Raw genomic sequence first — 27,060 nt, 5'->3', positions numbered from 1 at the left:
CATGTCCCTGGGGTTCTCAATTCTATTGCTGACGCCCTCTCTCGCTTTCAGTGGGATCAATTTCGGGCCTTGGCTCCAGAGGCGGAAGTCCATGGAACCCCCTGTCCTGTGCACCTTTGGAATCTGGCGTCCAGACGGCCTTGATGTTATTAGGAAGATCGTTGTGTGACTCCACGTGGAAGGCGTATATCCGGTCTTGGCGAGAATGGTCCATGTTCTGTCACCAGCATGGTCAGGATGCTTATACAGGTGCCTCTGTGTCTATGCTACTGTCATGGCTGGGGGGTTGTTTTTCTGCTGGTATGTCTAAGTCCGGAGCTGGACGGAGCTTAGCCGCTTTATCCTTTTGGTTTAAGTTGTTCAATCTCACTGATCTTACTAAGCATTTTTTGGTTCGCCAGTCTCTTCGGGGGTTTAGTCGTTCTGCCCCTCCCCCTGACGGGAGGCGACCTGTAACTTTTGCTATGCTAGAATCCATTTGTTGCCGGCTGCGGTCCGTTTGCTGGAGCTCATATGAGACTAGGTTGTTCTTGGTGGCTTTTTCGTTGGCCTTTTATGGGGCTTTCCGGGTGGGGGAGTTGGTTAGTTCTTCTGGCCTGGCTCATGACGGTTTGTGGCTGCAGCATGTGCAGTTTTGTGAGACTTTGGTGGTCTGCCAGTTGCGGCGCAGTAAGGTTGATCCGGTGTCCTGAGGGACGTAGGGATATCCCGGTCAAGGGAGGACCGTAGCTGAATGAAATAAGCGCAGGCCGTCATGACTGGGATTCCTGAGTCGTGCATGAGCCTTCTCTGCAGCATGTTAGGGGTTAACTCCTGATTAGTTGTTTACAGTTCATGGCCTGGTCTCCAGGTGGTGACCGGGCCATGACCCCCCTGGGGATATATATATATCCCCTCTCTCTCCCTATCTTCCCTGTGCCTGCCCTGAAGCAAGATCTTTCCCTCCCTCCCGCCCTAATTTTTATTGTCTTGATATTTGGTTGTGTCTTTTTGTTTTTTCTCTTTTGTTTTTCAGGTTACCGTCCTCTCTGTCACGACAGCCGGCGGTTGGAAGGTCTGTCAGGGCACGCTTTGAGGTCATTTTGGGGAGAATATTGGGGGCCCAAGGTGTAGGGTACCCCCCCACTGTTCAGTGATGCACTATGGGAGAAAGTACGTTAAATAATTATTAATGAGTTGTTTTGCACAAGCAGTATTCTGGACTATTGTCTGCTCTCGAGTCGGCGTGTTGCGGCTGGGAGTTATTTACTGCTGTCCTTTTGGTGGGCCCTGCCAGATCTTCCATTTAATAAGTTGTTTACTTTAATTTGTTATACTAATTATTAATAAATTGGCTGTTGTGGCCGTTCTAATTTTGGTGTCCGCCTGAGTTATTTTAGGTTAAGTGTCAGGGTATTCAATCTGGGGAGGGGGGGGTGGGGTTTGGAGGGGGGGTGGGCAGGGGTAACATCCTGGTGTCCTGAGGGACGTAGGGATATCCCGGTCAAGGCTTGACTACCACTGCACATATGCACCACTCAGCACTGAGGTCTCCTGAATGAGATACGTCACTGAGTTGCCAGTGTATGCTCAGTGATTGAAAAGATAGAAAGAAGCTGGGGGACATAGACCCAGCATCAGTTCTCACCTTAAAGGGCTTGTCCAAGAATTGGGGTCATCTGGAGTTACTCTAATGGTGGTTATGAATTGTGTCCATGTAAGGGCACAAAAATCCAGGTGTTAGATTGATTAATTTTTTCAATGATCTTAATTTTATCATCAGCCTGAATTCCCTTTTAAGATCAGTTGGTTGAAAATACGGAGTGTAAACTCCAAACAAAAAAAGAGTCTTTTATTTAATATCTCAAAACACATTGCTTTATGTCCCATGTACACTTGAAAAAGGGGTTCCTTGTTGCCTGCAAAGATTCTCACAACTCTACAAGGTGAAGGTATACCACTAACATTTATGCATACACTTCAGCCTTTGGACACTTCTATCATATTAGTGACCACCTTCTAGTCAAAGAGGCGAGACTACACCTAGACCATGGAATTACACTGGCGCTAGTGAACTCCTTCCACCACACTATTATCTCTTGGAGCACCATTTTATTTACTCCAACAGTTTTACACTATGTGCCGCTCGGCGTTGTTGTTTTTTTCTCATTTCTTTTAGGATCAGGACTTTTAAGTCTGACAAACTGGTCTGGCCCAGAGAAGTTTTTTCCCACATGGGGTATCCAGCTGAAACTATATTGTGCGCCTGTGTATAGTCATCCAGGTCTGCAGTTTTTGTTTTGTTTCTCCAATGCAAATTCCCAGATGTATCCCCCAGGGTAGGAAAGAAAAATTGACCAGCACTTCACCAGAGATGTCCAGAGTGATTTTTTTTTATTAGATGCCATAAGTACAATGCATTTCGGGAACAGAAAACACCTTCTTCAAGTGTAAGATATGAAGTACTCCATGTCAAGACAAGTTACTTGATGTCTTGCACTTGAAAAAGGGGCTTTGTTCCCAAAACGCATCTAATAAAGAACATCCCTCTAGACATCTTTGGTGAAGCGCTGGTCAATTTTTTTTTCCATAACCTGGGAATACATCTGGAAATTTAACTGAAATTACTTGTCTAAACCCTGGTACCGGACAGATATGGCCTAGCCCGCTAACACATGCTCTCTTTGGTTGTGACCCCACACAACCGAATCAGGTGAGAGTTCATCTTCACTGGCTTATGATTCTTTTGTTTCAGCCACCCCACTGTCTATCTCTGAGACCCCAATCGGTCTGGTTGCTATTTTGGTTGGTTGTAACTGCTTTCTCTCACCTTTTGTGTGACTTTCCTATCCCCCAATTTGCGAAGGGGTTTACGCTATGTGCAGCTAATACTTCGATTTTTACTATGGATTACTATTTCATTGTAAATTCCATCAATGGGACACCTTGCATATAGTATCGTGTTCACCACACTGGAGGATGCACAAAATGTTCCAATTGTCCTGCTGTGTATTTGCTATCTGGACCATGCTTGATGACAATGTATCATCAAAATCTGGGAATACTTAATTTAGTTTATTGTCCCTGTGAATTATTAGTTGAAGTTCAGCAGCAGGTTTTCTCAACATGCTCATTTGAGGATCATATGTAACCACTAATAGTATCCTGCTGATATCTTCCTTCTGTTTGTACGCTAAGAGACTGTTCCTTGAATTTTTGTAGCTCTGTAGTTCATCTGCTGACCTTCAGGTAATTTTTCATATGAACAATGAACTAAATGAAGTATTTCCATACTTGTCTCGCCTCATATAAACAATAACCAAACTTAAGGAATCAAAGCAGCACTTGACTCGCGGGGACACCGCATGAAAAGCACACGGACCCCATTATAATCTATGGGGTCCATGTGGTTTCATTGCTCACCACTTTTTAATGCGTTCAGTATTCCGTTTGGGAGTCCCTAAGCAGAGTCCCCAAATGGAATAGCGAACACAGATGTGAACCGGGCCTTAGGTTTATATCTCTCAATCAGTCAAACATTAATGTCCAATGTGATCCTGATGGATCAGAGTAACAGACAATGGAAAGTAGTGTGAACATACCCGTACTAGTAAGAATAGTCAAAACAGTCATGTAAAATTTTGTACTGTCAGTTTTTTCCTTGAATTGTTTTGTGCTCCATTTGAGGTATCTCTAGTCGTTACTCAATTACAGAGCTATTTTCAGTGAGGCCCTCTTTCCAGGGTTAAGAGGCTTCTTATCTTGTTTTACTTTTACCACTTCAGTGATGCCTTGTGGGACTGAATCAAAATTAACTGGCTCCATATCAAATCCTAATAATTATAGCCACATGCTGAACAAGAGAGCCAAGCAAGCAAGAACTGGCAAAATCAATAACTCTCAGAATTCAGCTAAATGAAATCTACGTTCAAGTGTGCAATAGTCAGACTATTTACTAGATAAGAAAGTAGAGACATAGTAATTGTTTTATACATCGTTTCATATGTTTCATAAAATGAAAGATGTGTACGAGGGCAGTCCCAAAAGTAAGGCCTACAAAGCTTTGGGGACGCAGAGAAACAGTTTGCGTGGCTGTTGTGATTGGTACTTCCCCAACTCCCAAACAAGCATGCGCGCCTCGCTGAGATGCTCAGTCTTGGATTGGCAGCCGTTGAGAATGGAGTTCCCATTGGATGCTACCACCAAGTGCGAAATTTGCGCAGTTATTCAATTTATGAAGGCAAAAGGCACTGAATGGATTGAAATTCATTGCCAATTTATGGAAGTGTATGGAGAGTCGTGCATGAAAGGTTCGCAAGTGGTGTAGAGAGTTTACAGCCGGTCACACGGAAATTCACGATGAACAAAGGAGCGGGAGACCATCAATTTTCAACAAGACAGTCGCAAAGGTTTAGCAAACCATGTATGAAGATCAGCGGATCACTCTGCATGATCTCTGCATTTTGGTTCCTGAGGTTCCCCCGAAGCACCATTCACAGGATTCTAACAAAAAAAGTTGCAATATTGTAAGGTGTGAACAAGATATATCCTATTGATCAAATCCTGCTGTTTGTACATAATATTCTCTTATTTTGGACTGGTGGTGGATAACTGAGTGCGGAGAACAAGTGAGTATGCTTTTTTTCTTCTACCCTGCCCCAGTTGCCCCATGGGATTATCCAAATCCTGGACAACCCACTTGAATATTTAGACTTTAAGTCAAAAGACTTTAAAGTTTGTAGAATCAATGTGGGGCCCTCACTCTTTTTATCTCTTTATTTGTACATTTTTAATTTATTTTTATCTTACTTTTTTGTTACTATCCCAAAAAAAGTTGTTGTAAAGAGCTACAAAATATGTTGTAGCTACATAAAAATGACTAATATTATTGTCTATTATAGTGTTCTGTGACTGAATAGTAGTTGTAGGATTCAGATAAGCTTGAATACAATCATGATGCTACCAGCTTGGTGCGAAACCATTGAGGCCTTGGCAGATTATTTGTATGGCAAGAAGGTGTGATGAGTGTTGAGCCCAGTGGTATAACTATGAATGGCTGGGCCTTAAGGCAAACATTTCACATGCCTCCCTCCCACACAAACCGCAGACCTGCACACACTATTATGCTCCATAGTGGCCCCTGCACACACTATTATGCCCCCTAGTGGACCACCCATGAACAATTATTATACTCTGGGGGGGGGGGGGGGTTCAGACACCAGAGTATAATGATCAGAGACCCAGGGGAGAATACAAACATAAAAAAAAACAATGTTACTTACCTATCACTGACTCAGGGACACTCCCCGCTGATTTCGGCCATCTTCAATGTTGGAACAGATGTCACTTGAGCGGGCCTGTGTCATAACACATAATGACGCAGGCTTGGCCTATTGGACAAGACGGGATGTCACCAAATAGGCCCAAAGCCTGCCAGAGTATAGGAGAAGTAAGTAACAGTGTTTTTTATGTTACCTCACCTCCCCTGGGCCTTTGATCATTATACTCGGGGGTCTGAAAAGACCCCAGAGGATAATGATAGCAGTGTTTGTGGGGTTTGCGAGCCTGTGGCCTCACTTACCAATCCCCGCTCCTACTGCAGAAGCTGCAGAAGGTGAAGTGCAGACAGCCATAAGCAGGAGTGGGGATCGATAAGTAAATCGGGCCCGTTACCTGCTGGGGTTACTCCAGCAGTTAATGGCATATTAAAATAAAAAAAAAAAAATAAAAAATAAAAATCAGAGGCCTACCAGGCCCCCTAAAGTCCCAGGCACTGTGACAGCCACGAACACTGCTACCACAGTAGTTATGCCACTGTTTGAGCTACAGACCCCACAACAGCCGGAACCTGCAGGCAACTCCATGTGAACGGGTTAGGTGAGGATAAGCTTTTTGTATTTTGGGTTTTTTTTATTTAATTTTTTTTTAGCACGAATTAAATGGTCTCCGAGGGATCACTATGTGGGAGCTACTTGAGGGGCACTGTAATGTGTGGCCCACTTCACAGCACATTAAATAATGTGGGGGGGGGAACCCTCTTATGAAACCTTTGAATGGGGCCCACTAATGTGTTAAAACGGACCTGGTGAAAAGTCCTCTATAAATATCATACTAAAATCTGCTAAGATTTTATATGCGTAATACAGTTTGTGATAGAATAAAATACATTATACAAAGCTCAGCACTGGTATGGAAGCCTCTGCAGTTTATTCATTATTATACTCTATTGTATCTATTGTTATAGTCATTTGTATTCATGATAATTTCCTTTGGTAAGATACAACATACACACAGCCACAATATAAAATTATTACGTACACTAATAGTAATTGTATATCTGTCTATGATATATAGATAAACATATATTATATTTTCTCTAAACTGGGAATGATTGCACAACCTCAGACCGAGATTTGCCATCTCATCTCAGCACGATAAGTTCAATAGTAACGTCTGCCAGCTCATTTCCATCAAATAAAACATAAGCTGGCTTGCTTGTTGGTGCTGAAAGGGTTACTGTATCAAAGGGGGGAGTAATTTAAAACAGAAACCGATGCAGTGTGAAAAACGTGTCCTGTAGACATTGGAAGGAAACTCTAAGATCTGAGATGTTTGACGGCAGAAAATAGTTTTATAGTATTTAGTGTATAAGCAAGCTTTGGGATGGAAATGGTGGGAAAAAGTCTCTTTTTAAAAGTTGTGTCCTTTTGATAGACTACAATTCGGATGATCTTGCTGCCACCATTTGTGTCTTTAATATGTACATATAATGGTATATAGCTATGCATGTTTATAGTCAAATGCATTGAAGAGATCTGCACAGCTGTTATTGTACATCCAGAGATCCATAGACGTCATCACATTGTACAACACATCTACAAATATTACCAATATATTTCCATTTATATTTCTAAGCTTGGACACGGCTCAGTATCTGGCCAGTAGTTGTCTAGTTTCTTAAAGCCTGACATGATCCATAACCTTCTTTCGAGAAACATCAACTAATGTCACTTCTTTTCTGTCTATTAATAACTATTGTATAGAATATGGAGCGTTCACCACAATAGCTCTTAAACCTAGAACTTAATTTTTGACCAGCTTTGGGGAATTCTGTATAAATAAAAGAGAATCTTAAATCAAGACCCTAACCTGAACTGGACAGAAGGTACAAGAAGTATTTCTCACATGTCTGAGCATTAGGTGATCAACCCATTGATTAACTGGTAAGCATATAATGACACATTTCTCATTAGGATTCTCTGTCAGATTAATCAACACATTTAGTCTGTGTACCCTCTTTATAGGAACTACCTCCTATTTACAGGTCCAAAAATCTGGACAAAATAGTGTAGCATTTCATCCCTATGATTTCCTTTACTAACTCCCACATAGTATATCAGCCTCTTTACTGGTGCTTAAAGGGGTTGTCCCATCACAAGGATCCTATCTATACTGCTAGTTTATGTGGTTTTAAGACTTTTCCTAAATGCATTGCTTTATCAAAACTGCTTTGTTTGGCCGCTATCTTAATTTATTCACTCCATTGTTTACACTCCATTTCTATGGTGCTTGGGATTATCTGCTCATTTGTCAAGTGATGTAGCTGCCTGCTCTCAGGGGGGAGGGAGGGGCTGGGAGCAGCTCTGTACTGTTTGAGAAGCTCCGCTACTTAAATGACACAGATAGAGGAGGTGAGAGCTCCGGGATTTCTGAGCTCTTATCAGTCGGTTTAATTGAATTTGGCTAATAAGGGCTGAGATAGGGAATCCGTTACCTCTGTATGTAATGCAAGCTGACTCAAATCCAGCTCTGCTACATCAGCTTCACACTGTGGTAATGCATTTACAACCAATCCCGTGCAAGTGAAACCCCGCCCACCTATGTGCCGAGAAAAGCAGGAAGTGAAGAGAGCACAACAGCCTGCAGGTTAGTGAACAAGCATCATGGGAATACCCCTTTAAACAGTATGCAGTATCATAGCTTTTTTATTTTTAGAATAACATATGAGGGGTTACCTTTTTGACTGAAAAATTTGTTGGCATTTAATATTCTGTGCAACATGCAAGGACGCTGGAGAAAAATCAGAATGGGGTGGAATTGGAAAAAAGAAACACAATTGTGGCAATTTTTTTCAGGTTTTATTCATCATGCACTAAAAATGAGATGCTAGCTTTATTCTGTGGGTGGGTAAGATCACAATGATACATTTGTTTTCATGTTTTAATGCAAATTTTGTTGAGTTTTTGAGCCAAAACCAAGAATGGCTACAAAAGCAATGGGGAATACATAGGAAGTTTTTATACTTCTACCTTCTGTTCGATACATTCCTGGCTTTGGCCCCCCCCCAAAAAATGCAACAAAATCTGCAACAAAAAAAACTGCGTTTCTGCAACGTGTGGCCTCATCCTTAAATGGTTAAGGGGACGCACCCCAGCGCTCAAACAGCACTAGGGGCTTCCCCTGTACTGCGAGAAAACTATCCAGCACCACCTTCTTCTTGTTTGTCTCTTCCTCCTCTTCTTCCTTGTCCCGTTACATCTTCTTGCTGGATAGATTTCTCGCAGCATAGGAGATGCCCATAGTGCTGTGAGAAAACTAATTAGCATATGGAGAAAAACCGGGATATCTAAGGAATGGCGGCATGGAGAAGACATCTAAAGTTAGGGAAAGAATAGCCTTTCATAAGGCTATTCCAACATGGGTTTAGCTTAAAACCGGATTCTAATGATAGAATCCTATAAAGTTCAGGGTGAAACAATTCCCCATTAGTCTAATTTTGATGCTTTTGCAGGTCCCTGCTGGTTTCAGTGGAAATGCCCATTGACTATGGCTGGTCACCATTGAGGTAATTGGCTGTGCACGCATACCCTGCATGTAGAGAGGGACCATGAGACCAGCAAGAGCCCAAAAAGCATTGGAATAGGACTGGTGGGGAAATCAGTGTGGTATTACCTTTTATATCCTGTAAAAAAAATTATCCACTGGACAAACCCTTTAAAAAATTTTCTCGGAATTATTTTAATACAATATCATAAGCAGCAGCTGAAAGGCAACATAAAATTGCTGCTTCTATGATACCAAAGAGGTGTTGTGAAATGATTTTATTTCCTTTTCTGTTTATTGTTGTAAGATGTTTTGTTTCTCTTAAAGGGATCTTAGAAATGCCAATGATTTATTCTTATGCAAAGTAAACACAACAGTCTAATCCCTGAGTACATCAATTGTGCAAGGTGTATTGATAGATTGGATTTGGAAAGAAAATAACAAGTGCCAAGTGTTCTAAAATATGCCGGTTTCGTAATCCCCACCCTGTTCTCTGAACTGTTATCACTTGAGTTTTCTATGTCTTGAAGAAAATTCAATGCAGAAGATTTTTCCTGAAACACTATCCTTCTGAAGTGCTTAGGATAGGACATTAACAGACAGGTAGAAATGTGATAGTTTAAAGCTGCTTTCAGACATGTCTGTCTACTGGTTGCTGGTGGTATCTCATTAGTAATGTGGGGTGACTCATTATGAAAAATAGTGCTGATACTGAGACGGAATCTGTGTCTTTGAAGGCTGCGGAAAGGTAAAGTGGGAGATCTTTATTTTCAATTATTTCTTTGCATTTTTTCCATTTCTTGCTCATTAAGTTATACATCTGTCTACTAAGCGGACTAAAAGGAGTATTTGTATGAGTATAAAAGAAACAATTAAAAATGTAATGTTTTTACAAATAAAGGTAATTAAACATTTTGCAGAGTTTTAAAAATTTTCCCTAAACATCTTATGCTAGGTTCACCCTCCAATGGAAACCTAATCCGCTTAAAAAAGCGGAGCGGTTACTCATAGCAATCTGTGGACCCCGTAGACTATAATGGAGACCACCAGGTTTCCACCCAAAGGGTCCATTCACACGGAGGAAGTTGGCACTGATTCTGGCGTGGAATCCGCATCAGAATCAGCGTTGAAAAGAAAGCCTTCCATTGATTTCAATGGGTTCTGCGCAGAAAACGGAACCCATTGAAGTCAATGGGAGGCTTTTTTTTCAGTGCTGATTCCGTGCCAGAATCAGTACCAACTTCCTCCGTGTAAATGGACCCAAAAAGGGCAAAAAATGCGCTTTTCTTTCTGCATTTTTTAAGCGGGTTTAGGGACGGAAACCCCGAATGGAATTCAAGCGCTGAAGTGATCCCAGCCTTAGGCCGGTTGCAGACGACTGTGGTCTGGGTCAGTGTGATATATGTGTACTTCACGGATAGCACACTGATACATTCTTTTCTATGGGCCCTGTACACAGGACCATGAATTTTACGGTCCCATGAGTCGGCTGACAGTCCAGGACGCAAACTATAGAATAGGTCTTATTCCTGTCCTATTTAGTGTCCCTTGATTCCGTGGCTCCTATTCATTTAATGAAAGAAGCCGCGGAAGCATGGTCTGTCCACGGGCGGCACAGGGGGGACATCCACAAGTCCCCATGCTTTTAATTCACGGCAGGTCAGTTGCACACGGTTGTCTGCAACCAGCTTTAGTGGTAGTCTTTTGTCTTGACCGTTTGTTGCATAAATGGTCTGGGACTTAGGCAGAAACCCAGCCATGATTTGCTTATTGTAGACAGGTTATCAGGCAGGGACACTACATGTATGAGAAAATTGACCTGCCCACGATAAGGACATCATGGCTGGGTTTCTGGTAATATCTGTTGCCAACCTATCAAGACGAAAGACTGTAATCGCTAAAATATTTAGAAAAAATCTTTAAAACTCTGCAAAAGTATTATTATTAGAATTAGAATTATTTATATTTACACAAATGTTGCTCTTTTAATTGTCTACAAATGTAACCATGTTTATAGTCATGGGAATACCCCTCTGAGAACAAGCACTACAGAGCAACATCTGCCAAACCTGGTGATTTTGGTTAGACAGGACAACTATTTTATGTGTGTAAGTCTACTTCAGTTTCAGCACCCAATCCTTTTGTTCCCAGAGGAAATAAGTGATTATCATTGGTGTCTGCTCTCTCCTCATTCAGAACACATATATACTTGGTTAAACTGAGTCTGCATATAAAATAAGATAATCCTTTAATAGTCCCACCATGGGGAAATTCAGTGAGATACAGCAGCATGGATAATACAGTAATATATTACAAGAAAGAACATATACAAGCTCAGAATATCAGATAGAGAAGATACTAGGAGTCATAGCAACTAAGAAGAAAAGAAAGACTCTGGATCATTTACATAGTTCTCTGTATGGAGTGATCTCTGCTTAGCCTGATGTTGATTATACAGCCTGATCGTGGTTGGGAGGAAAGACTTCTGATAGCGCTCCTTCTCACACTTGGGGTGATGCAGTCGGTCACTGACAGTACTGTCACGGTCTCATACATGGGATGGGAGTTGTTCTCCAGCATGGAGTTCACCACCTGTACTTGGTCCAGGGGGCTCCCGAGGACAGAGCTGGCCCTTCTAACGTATGTGAGGGTGGAAAGCATGGCTGCTGAAAGTGTGTGGGCACCTTTAGGACACAGGCACATTTTTGGTTATTCCATACTCCTGTCTCTCATAAAGGCTAAGACTCCACATTCATAAATAGATGCAATAAAAAAATGCAACACAAAACACTTTGTCTTTGCTTTATTTTCCACTGGGTTTCTTCTTCCCCTGTTACATCTATAGGAATTCCACAGCTAAAATTAACATGATGGGAAAAAATGCAGGTGTTTTTGGCAATACCACTTCTCCACAACTCTTTTTTCCCACAATCTATAGTTGCTATGAAATTAAATCTCTCTTCCATTTTGCACAAACAGCACAATGATTTTTTCCCCTGCATTTCCAGAGCAGCCAAAAATGCTGTGTTTCTGTAATATGAGCCCTTAGTCAAAAGAAGTGTTCGACATTCTAAAAAGGTACTACTTTTTTTTTTTTTTTTTTACCCAGAATTGGTACCACACTTATCCAAGTGGCAATACTACAGTGGCGCTGTTCCTGGAAAAATAAAATAGACTCTGTTCTTCTAATTGGGAATTAAGGGTGTAGCAGCCCTGAAATCTATAGAGAAAAAAAAAGATTACTAGACACAACAATGAGCAATAAAAACATTACTCATTACACACACACACACACATATATATATATATATATATATATATATATATATATATATATATATTGCAATAAATAATGTATGAATATATATATATATATATATATATATATATATATATATATATATAGACTGACAGTAGTTGATATTTTATGCCTGTCTTACCTTGTCATATATAATCTTTGTACACTGCAGGATATACAACCGCTTGGTTGCCTGCAAATAAATTAGTGTCAGAGAGTTACCTGTCACGGACACTTAGGCAGGTTGTTTGCACTCTCTGCTCAATAGACAGGAAACTCCTCACCCAATACGTCTTTGTGAGGATATTGTAGATGTGTTGGAGCTCCCTATATGACATAGCACTATGTATAGAACAGACCAACAACAAACAGTTAATCACATGAGGAGTTTCAGAGTTGCGGAGGAAACTGATAGTACTGAAGGGTTATATTTTTGTCTGAGGCTAAGGCCCCACGGGCTGTAATCGCAGTGCTAAAGAGCTGCGGAAAGAACCGCGGCATGAATGCACTGCAGTTCTTTCCGCAGCGCTTTTAAGAGAAGGTTCACAGAGTTTTCCTCTACGGACTATCTCTTAACATTATATCTACGGGAAAGCCGCCAGCATTTCCATAAATATAATTGACATGCTGCGATTTGCAAAGCCGCAACGGCTTTGCAAATTGCAGTGTGTCCGCGCGGCAAATTCTTTCGCAAAGTGGGCATGGGATTTGCATGAATCCCATACCCTTTGCTTGCACTGTAAAACGCCGCAATTTTTCCCGCAGCGTCTCTGCTGCGGGCAAATTGTGGCGTTTCCTGTCCGTGGGGCACCGGCCTAAGGGGTACATGTATTGTTTTGATGCTGTGGGAAAAATCGCGGTGTTTCACAGTGCAAGCAAAGGGGATGGGATTCATGAGAATCCCATGCCCACTTTGCGGAAAAATACGCAGTGCGGGCACGCTGCAATTTGCAAAGCCGTTGCGGCTTTGCAAATCGCAGCATGTCAATTATATCTACGAAAACGCCGGTGGCTTTCCCGTAGATATAATGTTAAGAGAAGTCCGCAGAGGAAAAGTCTGTGAACTTTCTCTTCAAAGCGCTGCGGAAAGAACTGCAATGCGTTCACGCAGCCGTTCTTTCCGCAGAGCTTTAGCACTGCGATTACGGCCCGTGGGGCCTTAGCCTAACAATGGTTTTAGGGAAAGGGAGGGGGTCTCCTGAGCCTCTATATAAAATTGGATACACATGGCGGTACAGTTTGGATCTATTTCACAATCAGCTATATGGTCAAGTATACGGTTGTGGTGTGATGTGATTATTTGGGGCCAATGATGCCATGAGGACGTATTAGTTATGGTTATAGGAAGTAGTTATAGTTATATTTTCTAACATATTTTATGTCTGTGCGCTGTCTGAGTCTACAATGGCCTACACACAGACCCATAGAAGTAGGTAGATGGTTTTTCCAAACAGTGCAACATGAATAAACACAAACATGCAAACACCATATAAGTTTGGTATTGGCTTGATTCTACTGACTCTTACTGACAGTACTGACAATGCATGTGGGGATAAAAATGTGAATAAAATGAAATTGTACAATTTATTAAATGGTTCCATTATGAAGTACATTTTGTCCTGCAAAAAATAAACCTTTACAAGAATCTGACTGTTCACTGTAAAATTCCACCCAATGAAATAGCGTTTTTTTAACCCCTTCCCGCTCTGTGTTTTAATAGTACAGCGCTGTAATGCAGTAGAAAGAGGAGCTGTGCCTACAATATTATTTCCAGCATTCAACTATATAACCGAGGCCTAAGACTAGCCACCAGAGTATTTTCTGACTCTATCAACAAAGCCGTAAAAAAGTTCTAGGTGACAGAATACGATGACCCCCCAGGAAAATTGTTCAAATTTTTAAAAGCAGTAAAAAATAATAAAAACAATAGATATATGCTATTGCCATAATGGTAATAAACCGTTGTGCAAAGTTGTGAACCGTTGTGCAACGCAGCGTGAAAGAAGGAAAAAACAAAATGCAAAAACTAATGACAGAATTTTATTTTTTTTTTTACAAGGACCCCCAAAAGTTAATAAAAGTTAATCAAAACAATACGTGCACCCCAAAAAGATGAAAAATTAAAGAACAACTTGTCATGCAAAAGAATAAGCCCTCACATATCTATTTCCACAGAAAAATAAAAAAGTTAGGAATTTTAGAAGGTCGGGGAAGGAAAAATTTTTAATGTAGAAACTACTGTGCGACCTTAAAGGGTTAAACTAATCTACTTTGCTAAAGTTTAGAAATGGCTATCTCTATCGGTGTCCATGGAAAAGAATAAAACATTTCCAACAAGTTCATTGCTAGAGTGACCTACACTAGTGTGCAAATGTTTTAGACAAAAATGCTGCAAAGTACGCAAGATATGCGCGTATCACATTGAAAGCAATAGGTAAAAAAAGCCTCCCATTGATTTCAATGGGGAGTGCGTGTATGCCGGCACCCATTCAAGTCAATGGGATCTGCTTTTTACACCGCTCACTCTGAATGAGCTTTACGTTCAGAATGAGCGAGCGTAAACGCCGTGTGAAGGCTCCCTTAGGGTCCATTCACACAGAGTTTTTTGGTGTGTCAAAATGGACCCTCAGAATGGAATAGACCCTTAGAATGCTTTCAGAAATGGATTGATCTATATATAATACAGTATCTAATATATATATATATATTATCTTATGAATAAATATATCTTATTCACCACCTACTTTTATAGCTGTAATAAAATGTAATAATTGATGAATAATAAATAGACTTTCTTAGGATATAAATAACCAGCCAAAAAAAAACATCAAAAAACTAAATAAATTGAACAGTGATTCTGACATTGTATTTCTATACATTGCAAAATGTAACATATAACTATAATATTAAAAAATCCTAGTCATATTCCCCTCCAGATATGATCACATTCTTTCATACAGAAGAGGCCATACTCCGTGAGAGGTGCTATATGTGTTGAGAACTAGATTTATTATCTACCCCTATTGAACTGGAACAAACTATGAAATAAAACATCCATCATGTGTCACCTTGTGACCCCAGGTGCAGAAATATACAGGGCAATGAAAGAAAGCTCAAGCCTTTGCATTCAATTAAAGCCAAGCCCAGTCCAGGGATTTGAAGGAGTTTTGAAGAATCTAAAGGAAAGGGTTTTTTTGACATTTTTCCTTTTTTTTGTCCTATAACTAAGGTGTTAGTGAAATGCGACTTTCATCCACTTGTGTGTGAATGGGCCTTCCCCACTGTCCTTTATCTAACAAGGCATCTTCTTCACTACAGCTGGTTGCACTTAAGTGAGCGCTGATAACCTGTTACAGGGACAGGACACAAACAATTTATTTCCAGCCGGCATATTTACTACCGCAAACAAAATAAGGGCTCATTCTGCACAATCTCAGTAACAGCTTGTTCTTGGTAATGAATTGGAGTCTTTAGACAGGTGGATGAAATCTAATCTATGTGAACTAAACTGAATTGTACATTATACGTTAAGGCCCACATTGCAGGAAAGCTGGGGGGGGGGAGGTTATTGCAGATTTTGCTGCAGTTTTTTAAGCCAAAGCCAGAGCAGAAGGTAGAAGTATTAGCGCTTCCTCTATATATCCAAATCCTTTTGTAGCCATACTTGGCTTTGGCTCAAAAACGCAACAAAATCTGCAACAAAAAAACAGCTTTTCTTAGGCTAAGGCCACGCGGGACGTTCCACAGCAAAAAAGCGCTGTGGGAAAAACCGCGGTGGCAACACATTGCAGTTCTTCCTGCAGTGCTTTAGACAAAAAGTTTTACTCTGCGGACTTTCTGTTACAATTATACCTATGGGAAAACCACTGGCGATTCTGGAGATATAATTGACATGCTGCGATTTCCAAAAACGTGCCAGTTTTGGAAATCATGGCGTGTCCACACAACAGTTTTTACCGCAAAGTGGGCATGGGATTCTCTAGAATCCTTTCCACTTTGCCCTTACTGTAAAACACTGCAATTTTTCCTGGGGCCCTTCTGCTGTGGGCAAATCGCGGCATTTATGTCCCGTGGGGCCCTGACCTAAAATTGTGTTTTGCATATGCATTTCTCTTGAAATGTACAAAATATACTATATATATATATATAATGGAGTGTGAACAAATACATAATAATATGGTTGGCCAGGAATTATTCTACTAACTGCTCAGTGGCTCAGTGTGGGAGTGACAGAACATGTCATAAAAAAGTTCTTAGCCAACCCCTTTAATACATAGTATTTATGCTAATGCTACATAAACGTTGATAACACTAGTTACATATATTAGTACAAGGGGTTTCTAATAACTTACAGGTTACAACACTAGCATCCTTTACTTCTTAAACCGGTGAAACATATTATTTTACAGCCTAATACATATTCAGTTTCAGAGTTGGCACCATAACATCTCAAGTAGGTTAAGGTCCCACGTGGTGGAACACAGCTGAAAAACACAGCAAAAACACATTGCATTTTTTCAACATTGTTTTCTTCATTATGTTTTGTTTCTTTATTCTCAGTGGTTTTATTTCACTCAATAAATCTATAGGAGAACAGCAAGCATTTCTGCAGGTAAAATTGACATTGAAAAAGCAGCTATTCCACAGCGTTTTTTTCTTTGTTTTTTTTCTGCAATGTGTGGATGGGATTAGACAGAATCTTATTCACTTTGCTGGTACTGTAATATGCAGCATTTTTTTTCTGCTGTATTTCTGCTATGTGGGGCCTTAGCCATAATTATTAGGTAATACTACATAGAGTTTTTCGAAGGGTAAGTTCACACGGCGTTTTTTGGCCCCCTCAGGTTCCGGACCAAAATACGGGTCGCTGCGACTGGATGCCAGTGCAGTGCACCGACATCCAGTCGCGCATTACACTCCGGATTAGGCCTAAATGAGCGGGCCTAGTCAGGAGGGTGTGTCTTCAGGCATGTGTCGCAAAGTGAATCCGCCTGCAAGAATGAGCATCTCGCTTCTTTTTCCGGGAGCCAGAACAAACTGGCTCCCAGAAAAAAGAACTGACTATTGATTTCAATGGGAGCCATCTTTTTGGTCAGGATTTTGAGGTGGATATGGCGTCAAAATCCTGACCAAAAAATTGTGTGAATTTACCCTTACTCTGAACATGCGCATATATTAACCCTTAAGTACTATCATAGTGTCTATCATACACCATTATCATTCACATATCACCATAACACCATAATAGTACTTAAGGGTTAAAATGATATCTCCTTGAATATTTCTGCAGAAGCTGGTGTTGGCAAAATGATCAAAGTGTTTTGCTCACCAGCTTGGTTCCAGAGAATCTTTTTAGGTCTTTCTTCTGGTTGTTTTTACATGTTGTACCGATAGGTTACAGGCTTTTGGGTTACCACATTATGTGACTAGCATCAGAACCAGACCAAAACCAGAACCTGGTCCCCTCGGTTGCTCCATCTCTACTCCCGTAACTACTTGCAAAAAGAGGTGAAGAAGGAAGAGGCACAGCGACCTCTGATCACATGACTAGCCTGGAGTTTTTAGGTACAATATGGAGGAAATAAGACAAAAAAGACTCCCTGGAAAACCCTTTTAATTTGCTTGTACATTTGTATTGCATCATATGTTTCATTTTCTGTGATATGTGCGCTTTTCTCACAGAATTCCTTATTGCTGCCTTGGAGAGTGTTGTTCACTTGGATAGCTGTTATGAAGGGGTTTCTCTTCACCATGTAAATTATTCTACCATCATCCACCATTGTTGTTTTCCATGGGCGTCCAGGTCTTTTTGCATTGATGAGTTCACCAGAGCTTTCTTTCTTTATCAGGATGTACCAAACTGTAGATTTTGCCTCTCCTAATATTGTAGCAATTTTCTCAGATGGGTTTCTTTCTGTTTTCACAGCTTATGGATGGCTTGTTGCACCTGCATGGAGAGCTCCTTTGACTGCATGTTTTCATCACAGCAAAATCTTCCAAATGAAAGCACCACACCTCAGATCAACTCCAGGCCTTATAGAGAATGACATAAGGAAGGGATTGCCCAAACCGGCCCATGAAACAGCCCAAGAGTCAATTGTCCAATTACTTTTGGTCCCTTTAAAAACAGGGTGACACATGATAAGGAGCTGAAACTCCCAAACTCTTCATCCAGTTTTAATGTGGATACACTCAAATGAAAGCTGAAATTACATTATATAACTATAACTTGAAATATATATATATACAGTCCTATGAAAAAGTTTGGGCACCCCTATTAATCTTAATCATTTTTAGTTCTAAATATTTTGGTGTTTGCAACAGCCATTTCAGTTTGATATATCTAATAACTGATGGACACAGTAATATTTCAGGATTGAAATGAGTTTTATTGTACTAACAGAAAATGCGCAATATGCATTAAACCAAAATTTGACCGGTGCAAAAATATGGGCACCTCAACAGAAAAGTGACATTAATATTTAGTAGATCCTCCTTTTGCAAAGATAACAGCCTCTAGTCGCTTCCTGTAGCTTTTAATCAGTTCCTGGCTCCTGGATAAAGGTATTTTGGACAAACAATTCAAGTTCAGTTAAGTTAGATGGTCGCCGAGCATGGACAGCCCGCTTCAAATCATCCCACAGATGTTCAATGATATTCAGGTCTGGGGACTGGGATGGCCATTCCAGAACATTGTAATTGTTCCTCTGCATGAATGCCTGAGGATTTGGAGCGGTGTTTTGGATCATTGTCTTGCTGAAATATCCATCCCCGGCGTAACTTCAACTTCGTCACTGATTCTTGAACATTATTCTCAAGAATCTGCTGATACTGAGTGGAATCCATGCGACTCTCAACTTTAACAAGATTCCCGATGCCGGCATTGGCCACACAGCCCCAAAGCATGATGGAACCTCCACCAAATTTTACAGTGGGTAGCAAGTGTTTTTCTTGGAATGCTGTTTCTTTTTGGACGCCATGCATAACGCCTTTTTTTTTATAACCAAACAACTCAATCTTTGTTTCCAAAATGAAGCTGCCTTGTCCAAATGTGCTTTTTCATACCTCAGGCAACTCTATTTGTGGCGTACGTGCAGAAACGGCTTCTTTCTCATCACTCTCCCATACAGCTTCTATTTGTGCAAAGTGCGCTGTATAGTTGACCGATGCACAGTGACACCATCTGCAGCAAGATGATGCTGCAGCTCTTTGGAGGTGGTCTGTGGATTGTCCTTGACTGTTCTAACCATTCTTCTTCTCTGCCTTTCTGATATTTTTCTTAGCCTGCCACTTCTGGGCTTAACAAGAACTGTCCCTGTGGTCTTCCATTTCCTTACTATGTTCCTCACAGTGGAAACTGACAGGTTAAATCTCTGAGACAACTTTTTGTATCCTTCCCCTGAACAACTATGTTGAACAATCTTTGTTTTCAGATCATTTGAGAGTTGTTTTGAGTAGCCCATGATGCCACTCTTCAGAGGAGATTCAAATAGGAGATAAACTTGCAATTGGCCACCTTAAATACCTTTTCTTATGATTGGATACATCTGGCTATGAAGTTCAAAGCTCACTGAGGTTACAAAACCAATTTTGTGCTTCAGTAAGTCAGTAAAAAGTAGTTAGGGGAATTCAAATCAATAAAATGATAAGGGTGCCCATACTTTTGCACCAGTCAAATTTTGGTTTAATGCATATTGCACATTTTCTGTTAGTACAATAAACCTCATTTCAATCCTGAAATATTACTGTGTCCATCAGTTATTAGATATATCAAACTGAAATGGCTGTTGCAAACACCAATATATTTAGAACAAAAAATGATTAAGATTAATAGGGGTGCCCAAACTTTTTCATAGGACTGTATATATATATATATATATATATATATATATATATATATATTATTGTTATTACAAAGGATAATTATACAGACATGACATTTAAGTAAGAACAGTTCTGCTTATGTAAAGTTTTGGTACAGATATGTGAATTTTCTCTGGCAATATCAAACCATTATGTGTAGCGTGGTGAGATATGACATGTGGTTAAAAGTAATATTTCCCTTTTAGTAAACTGGTGCACTCTACATCTCCTAATGTCTTAACCTTGTCTAATTTTTTCCATACTGGTCTATGAGATCACAAACTCGCAAACACTAAATCAAAACCTGAGTACCATAGATCTACAATAGAACCAAAAGGCCCTACACAAGAAAATTAAAACCATCTCTGGAGGTCAATTCACTCTAGACATTTGGACGATGGAGAAAGTATAATGCCAAATAATTTGGTTCAACTGTAACTAACCTCAAGTTGTAATTAATTTGGATGGCTTGTGGTAATGAATAATATGGCCGATAATGAAATGATTGACGGCCTGTCTATCCAGCAAATGAAAACGATTTTCTGATAATCAGGCCTATGTAATTTCATAAGAGAGACTCTGCTGACCACATCCACATACCATAAACTATGCGGCATATCTCTATGTAATATTAATAACAAATACTAAATGTAGAAAGGACGATAGATAGATAGATAGATAGATAGATAGATAGATAGATAGATAGATAGATAGATAGATGGATGGATGGATGGATGGATGGATGGATGGATGGATGGATGGATGGATGGATGGATAGATAGATAGATAGATAGATAGATAGATAGATAGATAGATTAGATAGGATAGATAATCAAAAATAAGGAGCACACACACACACATACTGTATATATATATATATATATATATATATATATATATATATTTATATTAGGGTTCTTTTGGAGTGCTGCCTTTTTTTTTTGTCCTTAGTGGATATTTGTGGTCAGAGATCTGTGACCTAGTACCCACACATGATTATGCAGTGCTCCTAAGAGCTTTCTATAGATAGATAGATAGATAGATAGATAGATAGATAGATAGATAGGAGATAGATAGATAGATAGATAGATAGATAGATAGGAGATAGATAGATAGATAGATAGATAGATAGATAGATAGATAGGTAGATAGGAGATAGATAGATAGATAGATAGATAGATAGATAGATAGATAGGAGATAGATAGACTTACAGAATAGATGGAAAGGTAGGTAGCAGATGAGGAGAAAAATGCTTCACTTGTGCCCTTTGGCATATTGTCCACACTACTTTTCTCAAGAGATACAAGGTCAACTTGTAGCATATACTGTAACTAATGTATCCAATATCTTATAGATAGATAATAGTTAGAAACTAGAATCAATACATCAATTGATAAATAGATAGATAAGTATATGGTTAATAGATAACTTAATATGTTGATTAATTGATCAATAATAGGTAGATACCAGATGGATAGATAAAAAGATAAGTAAATAGATAATGTACAGATAAATAAATACCTAATGTATTAATCGATAGTAGATAAATACTGCATATATTGAAAGATGAATAATATGTGGAAAAAGAAAGACAGATAATATAGTTAGTTAGATAGATAGATAGATAAATAGATAGATAGATAGATAGATAGATAGATAGATAGATAGATAGATAGATAGATAGAGATAGACAAGTATATAGACAATATATAGATAACTGGATATGCCCTTGAAGATTTGTTTTTGGTTATTCTGATATAGATAGATAGATAGATAGATAGATAGATAGATAGATAGATAGATAGAGTGTTTCTAGTGTTACCAGTGATAATAGTGCAGATAGTCCTGACACTTGTGATAATGGTTATCAGAAGATGTGACAATACTGATAATCCTGACAGGTTTGGGTGTTAGCGCTGACTGACAGCTCTGCTGACTGATAGTGTTTTCTTGATAGTCCTGATAATGCCACCACATAGTGCAACATAAATTTGAGAACCGATGACGTCAGCGGTGAGGTGACGTCAGTGCTGCTGATGATGTATAAGTGATTATAAGACTCCTGTGCATTTACCAGAGCTCTTCAGTAAAGGATATAGGGTTTATTTTGCTGAGCAGATACTGTATATTTGCAGTGGGGATCATGGTGTGTAGCCTGCTCCTTCCCCCTATGCATACAGTCCAGGTTATTATCTGATTACTTGTTTCCCATTACAGGTGATGGAATGTGAAGCTGCTATGTGTATAGCCTTCATTTTAATGGGTTTCCTATATATCATATGTAGGTAATCCCTATCAAGGAAATGCAGCATGCTATGAGCTAGAGAGTTTTCTGTGACCTGTAGTTCTCCTGCAGAAATATAATTATCAGTGTACAGAGCTGTACATCCGATCAGCCTCTGTATGCGCCATATCTGCACCTTCTCTGTATTAGTCTTGGCGGTGCAGGCAGCTCCTGACTATAATAGAGAACATACAGGGCTGGGGCTCTGATTTATGGCTTTAATAAGTGGCCATGAATACAGCTCAGATTGCCAGTTATTGGGGATAATAAGGCGCAGCTATGTCTGGATGAGGTGGATGGTAATGGGAGCTGGAGACCCCGCAGCCCTATGGACAGTGTGTGGATGGCTCTGAGATCTGTGCTGTCTCACCTCCAGTCTATCAGGTACACAACAATTAGTATTTACTCAGTGTTAATGAGTCACATTGTGGAACAGCTCTGGCCTGAGCTCACTATCACACAGAGCAATGGCCTGGATATAGATACAAAACAACATACTCAATGTGGCTAAGGCTGTGTGTACTTATATCTCATTGTGTGAGTGTGTATATATACTATATGTGTGCATCAGACATGAGTGTATACTGTATAAGTGTGTTTATATCTGACTGTATGTGTGTGTGACATGAACGTACAGACATTAAATATATGTGTATCAGATATAAGTATATATGTGTGTTTATATCTGATTGTAAGTGTGTGTGACATGAGTGTACCGACAGTATATATATATGTGTGTGTGTGTGTGTGTGTGTGCGTGCATCAGACTTGAGTGTATACTATATACGTATGTGTGTATACAACTGTATGAGTGTGTTTGTACAGTATGTAGGTATGACATGATCGTGCATACAGTATATGTGAGTGTGACATGAAAGTATACTATATGCGTGTATGCGACACAAGTCTTTGAATTTATCTACAAAATGTACATTTGTGTCTGTGTATTTTTGCAATGAATATATATATATATATATATATATATATATATATATATATATATGTATATATATATTATAGTTTTATAAATATATATATATATATGTATACACATATAATATATTCAGATATATATATATATATATATATATATATATATATATATATATATATATATATATATATATATATATATGATTGTAGAAATGTAATTACAAAGTAAGAACGATGAAGGCACCTTGGATTGCACTAGATAGATAGAAAGATATTTCTAAATCATAAACATACAGATTTTTCTATGAAGCAAATATATGGAGAAATACAGTTATACACATCAGCAACACAGTCTATAATTCACAACATACAATACATTACATAAATACCCATAACATTTTGTATACTAAGACACACTCTGGTACGATAAGTATTATCATCTTCTATAATCTCCTCTACTACACATTATATAATCGCTATATAATCTGCTGGTTATATAGAATAATAATCCTAGAACACGGTCGGTGTAATACAAATTATATATATATATATATATGTGTGTGTGTGTGTGTGTGTGTGTGTGTGTGTGTGTGTGTGTGTGTGTGTGTGTGTGTGTGTGTGTGTGTGTGTGTGTGTGTGTGTGTGTGTGTGTATGGAGTGCAGTTTTAACCCCTTTATTGTCTATTCCTGTATCTCTTAAAGCAATCCATTAATATGACAATTAGTAGATGTATTTAGCAATGTATAGCTGTATGTGCTGAGGTTATTCCTGTACAGAGAGATCTATCTATCTATCTATCTATCTATCTATCTATCTATCTATCTATTCCCTGTGACTGTTCATGTGAATGATAAATCCTGACTCCTGAGCCTGTTGTATTGTCAGTTTTCCTTGCAGTGTCTTCAGTGTTCTTACCTCTGTGCTTTATCCTTCCTCTGCCTCCTTCTACATTACTTGAACACGAGAGTCTACTTTCTTTAAACATGCCTTGGCATACAGACACCGATAGAGGGCGCCGTTCTATTCATTTACATTGCACCTCAATCTCACTGGTCTGAACTGAATATGACATCAAGAAATAAAAACTAAAAACTACAGAAAGATCATTACCAGGAAACTATACAGAAAAAGATTCCTTATTAAGAAAAAAATATTACATTATCCCTGCAATGCTCTGCTATTTATGTTTATTATATACACCTGTATATAATGTGTATGTGCTAAAAGTATATGTGTATGTCGGCATATATATCTGCTCACCTATGGGAGGAAACTAGAAAGGAGATTTCCAGTAAAGGGTTTGTAAAGGTCTCCATCTACATATCTATCTATCTATCTATCTATCTATCTATCTATCTATCTATCTATCTATATGGATGAGCATTGTACACAAAATAAGCAAGCCAATAACATCTATTTATCTGACTGTTGCTATGGAACAAATCCTCACCTTTTTATGATTTATTTTCGGAGTGCTGTTCATTTGCTGCATTATCTATCTCTATTTGTCTATCATATATCTATATTTCTATATATCTACTTAACTTTCTGTCTATATTTCTCATTTAAAATACTTTATCTAATCTCTAATTATCTATCTACCTATTATGATAGCTTATTATCTATCTATCTATCTATCTATCTATCTATCTATCTATCTATCTATCTATCTATCTGTCTAGATCGTCCAGTAGGCACTCTTCGGCTGCTCTTTACCTATATTTAATTATATGTCCACCTAGTTAGGTTGCTAATATCTATCTATCTATCTATCTATCTATCTATCTATCTATCTATCTATCTATCTATCTATCTATCTATCTAGATCTTTTAGCAGGCACTTTTGGGTCACTAGAGCTGCTTCTACTATGACTTTTTTTGATATTTGGTGACCAGTCACCAACATTTATTATTACTAATCTATTTTATTATAACTAATATCTACAATCATGTAAAGATGAGCAAGGTGCACAGGAAAAATAGATTAATAACATATATCTATTCATATGTCTTTTACAGCTAATATTTAGTTATTTATCTATTTTTCTAGCCTATCTATCTATCTATCTATCTATCTATCTATCTATCTATCTATCTATCTATCTATCTACCTATCTTATCTATCTCCTATCTATCTATCTATCTATCTATCTATCTATCTATCTATCTATCTATCATCTCATTTATTTTGTATGTGCTGACATCTTTCTATCCATTCATCCAACCAATGCGACATTTCGTCCACGGAATACATAAGAGCAGTAAATCCGTCGTTTACAGTGTTAAATAATGAATTGCACAAAACATTTCCTATATATGACAACACATGGTAAAACAAGTACAGTGTGCACAGAGGACTAAGCATTATCTGCATTTCGTCTGCTACAATCTAATGTTATCTTTCGCTAAACAAGAACAAAAACAACCAACAAAAGCAACATTTTGTATTATATAATGGTAATATATGCATATGTGTATGTTTGTGTACGTATATGTATATATGTCTGTGTGTCTATGTATGTATGTGTATGCGTGTATATGTGTGTGCGTATCTGTGTGTGTTATAATGACACTTAACGATTGATAACCTGCTACAATTAATTTCCAATATGTTATCAATTAAAATCAGTGAATTCAGTGACTATTCCATCTCTGGAAACATTATAAAATAAACGGGACACTTGAGATTTGCTCCGTATTATACGCGTCTGCACCTGTGATACGTCCGAAAATACAGGTGTAAAGTATTCTTCTATACACATTATATTATTAGACTTGATCTTTTATTAACTATTGATTGTCTCTGCATAAACTGAGAGTTATTGCTCTTAATAAAAGGGATAAAGCTACTTAAAGGGATAGATCAGTCTTTGTTAATTGGTAAACACATTTGGGAAGTGGAGCTATATTTTTATATTTACAATAGGAGATAACGCATCGCCACCTGATCTGTGTAAACATCCTCCTATGGGTAGTAGTGTTTGCTATCTGATCATGAGAAGCCCCTAGCTGAATACGTGGGAACACGGACTATCTACTACTCAGATCAAAACATATCCCCATATCCTACATATGTACTGACACCAATAACCTCGCCTGACCACCATAAAACCACCATGTGCCAATGTAACTCATGTTTCTGTATTTTAACAGGTGCCATCCAGCTGAATTGTTTAGTGCATGCAATCCTTTTCTCGAGAAGACTCTTTTTACTTCTGCAAGTCTTCATTTGCAATTCAAAGAACATATACAATGTAATGATTTCCAGATGATACAACAAGATTGAAGGCAACAAAAATGTACTTTGTAAACTGTGTGAATAGAAAATGTTAATGTTTAAGATGAAGGTCAGGAAAGGGAAAAAAAAAAAAGAAAGAAAAGATCAGTTACTATAATGTTCTAGAAAGAAAAAACCTCAAGTCTGGGCATTTAGTAGAAAATGGGCTTGAAGAACAGAAGACATGATGGATAGGGCTGAAAGCCTTTAAAGATGGCAGCTAATGTTGTTTTAGGATGAGTAGATTGAGACATTCCATCAGAAGACAGGGCTAGGGTTACACTAGACTAGAAGGACTAGGAGGAAAAATCTCTGTCTATGACGGAATGACGGGAACCAATGAGATGTCCTCTGTAGCTCCTGCTGTCTGACCACCAAGACTGACGTGGAGGACACGTCAAAAGTGAGATGTGAAGCAAGTCCACTTGTAGATAATAGCTGCAGGTCTTCTCCTGGTGGGATGGAGATCACCTTGAGCTTTTGTTCTTCTGTCTGAGAGAAGTTTCTGTGCAAACAGCAGAGAGCACAGTCAGGGAGGAAGTGGCTGAGAGAGAAGACTCCTCCTCGGCCAGCTCATTGGAGAAGCCTCAGCTCTCTCCCT

General features: G+C 38.9%; 1 protein-coding gene across 1 annotated transcript in view; it reads left to right on the top strand.

The window, feature by feature from the left end:
* Positions 1-302: 302 nt before the first annotated feature.
* The window catches only part of PAX1 (paired box 1), a 39,928-nt gene continuing 13,170 nt past the window's right edge, over positions 303-27,060 (top strand). The window contains exons 1-2 of the mRNA XM_075269512.1: positions 303-609; positions 1,016-1,054. Coding sequence (XP_075125613.1) covers positions 303-609; positions 1,016-1,054 — 346 coding nt within the window. The remainder of the gene's footprint in view (positions 610-1,015; positions 1,055-27,060) is intronic.

The sequence above is a fragment of the Leptodactylus fuscus genome, chromosome 3, assembly GCF_031893055.1.
Source record: "Leptodactylus fuscus isolate aLepFus1 chromosome 3, aLepFus1.hap2, whole genome shotgun sequence".
In the NCBI taxonomy this organism is placed as follows: Eukaryota; Metazoa; Chordata; class Amphibia; order Anura; family Leptodactylidae; genus Leptodactylus; species Leptodactylus fuscus.
Note: the sequence above shows the minus strand (reverse complement) of the source record. Positions and strands in the feature narration are given on the sequence as shown.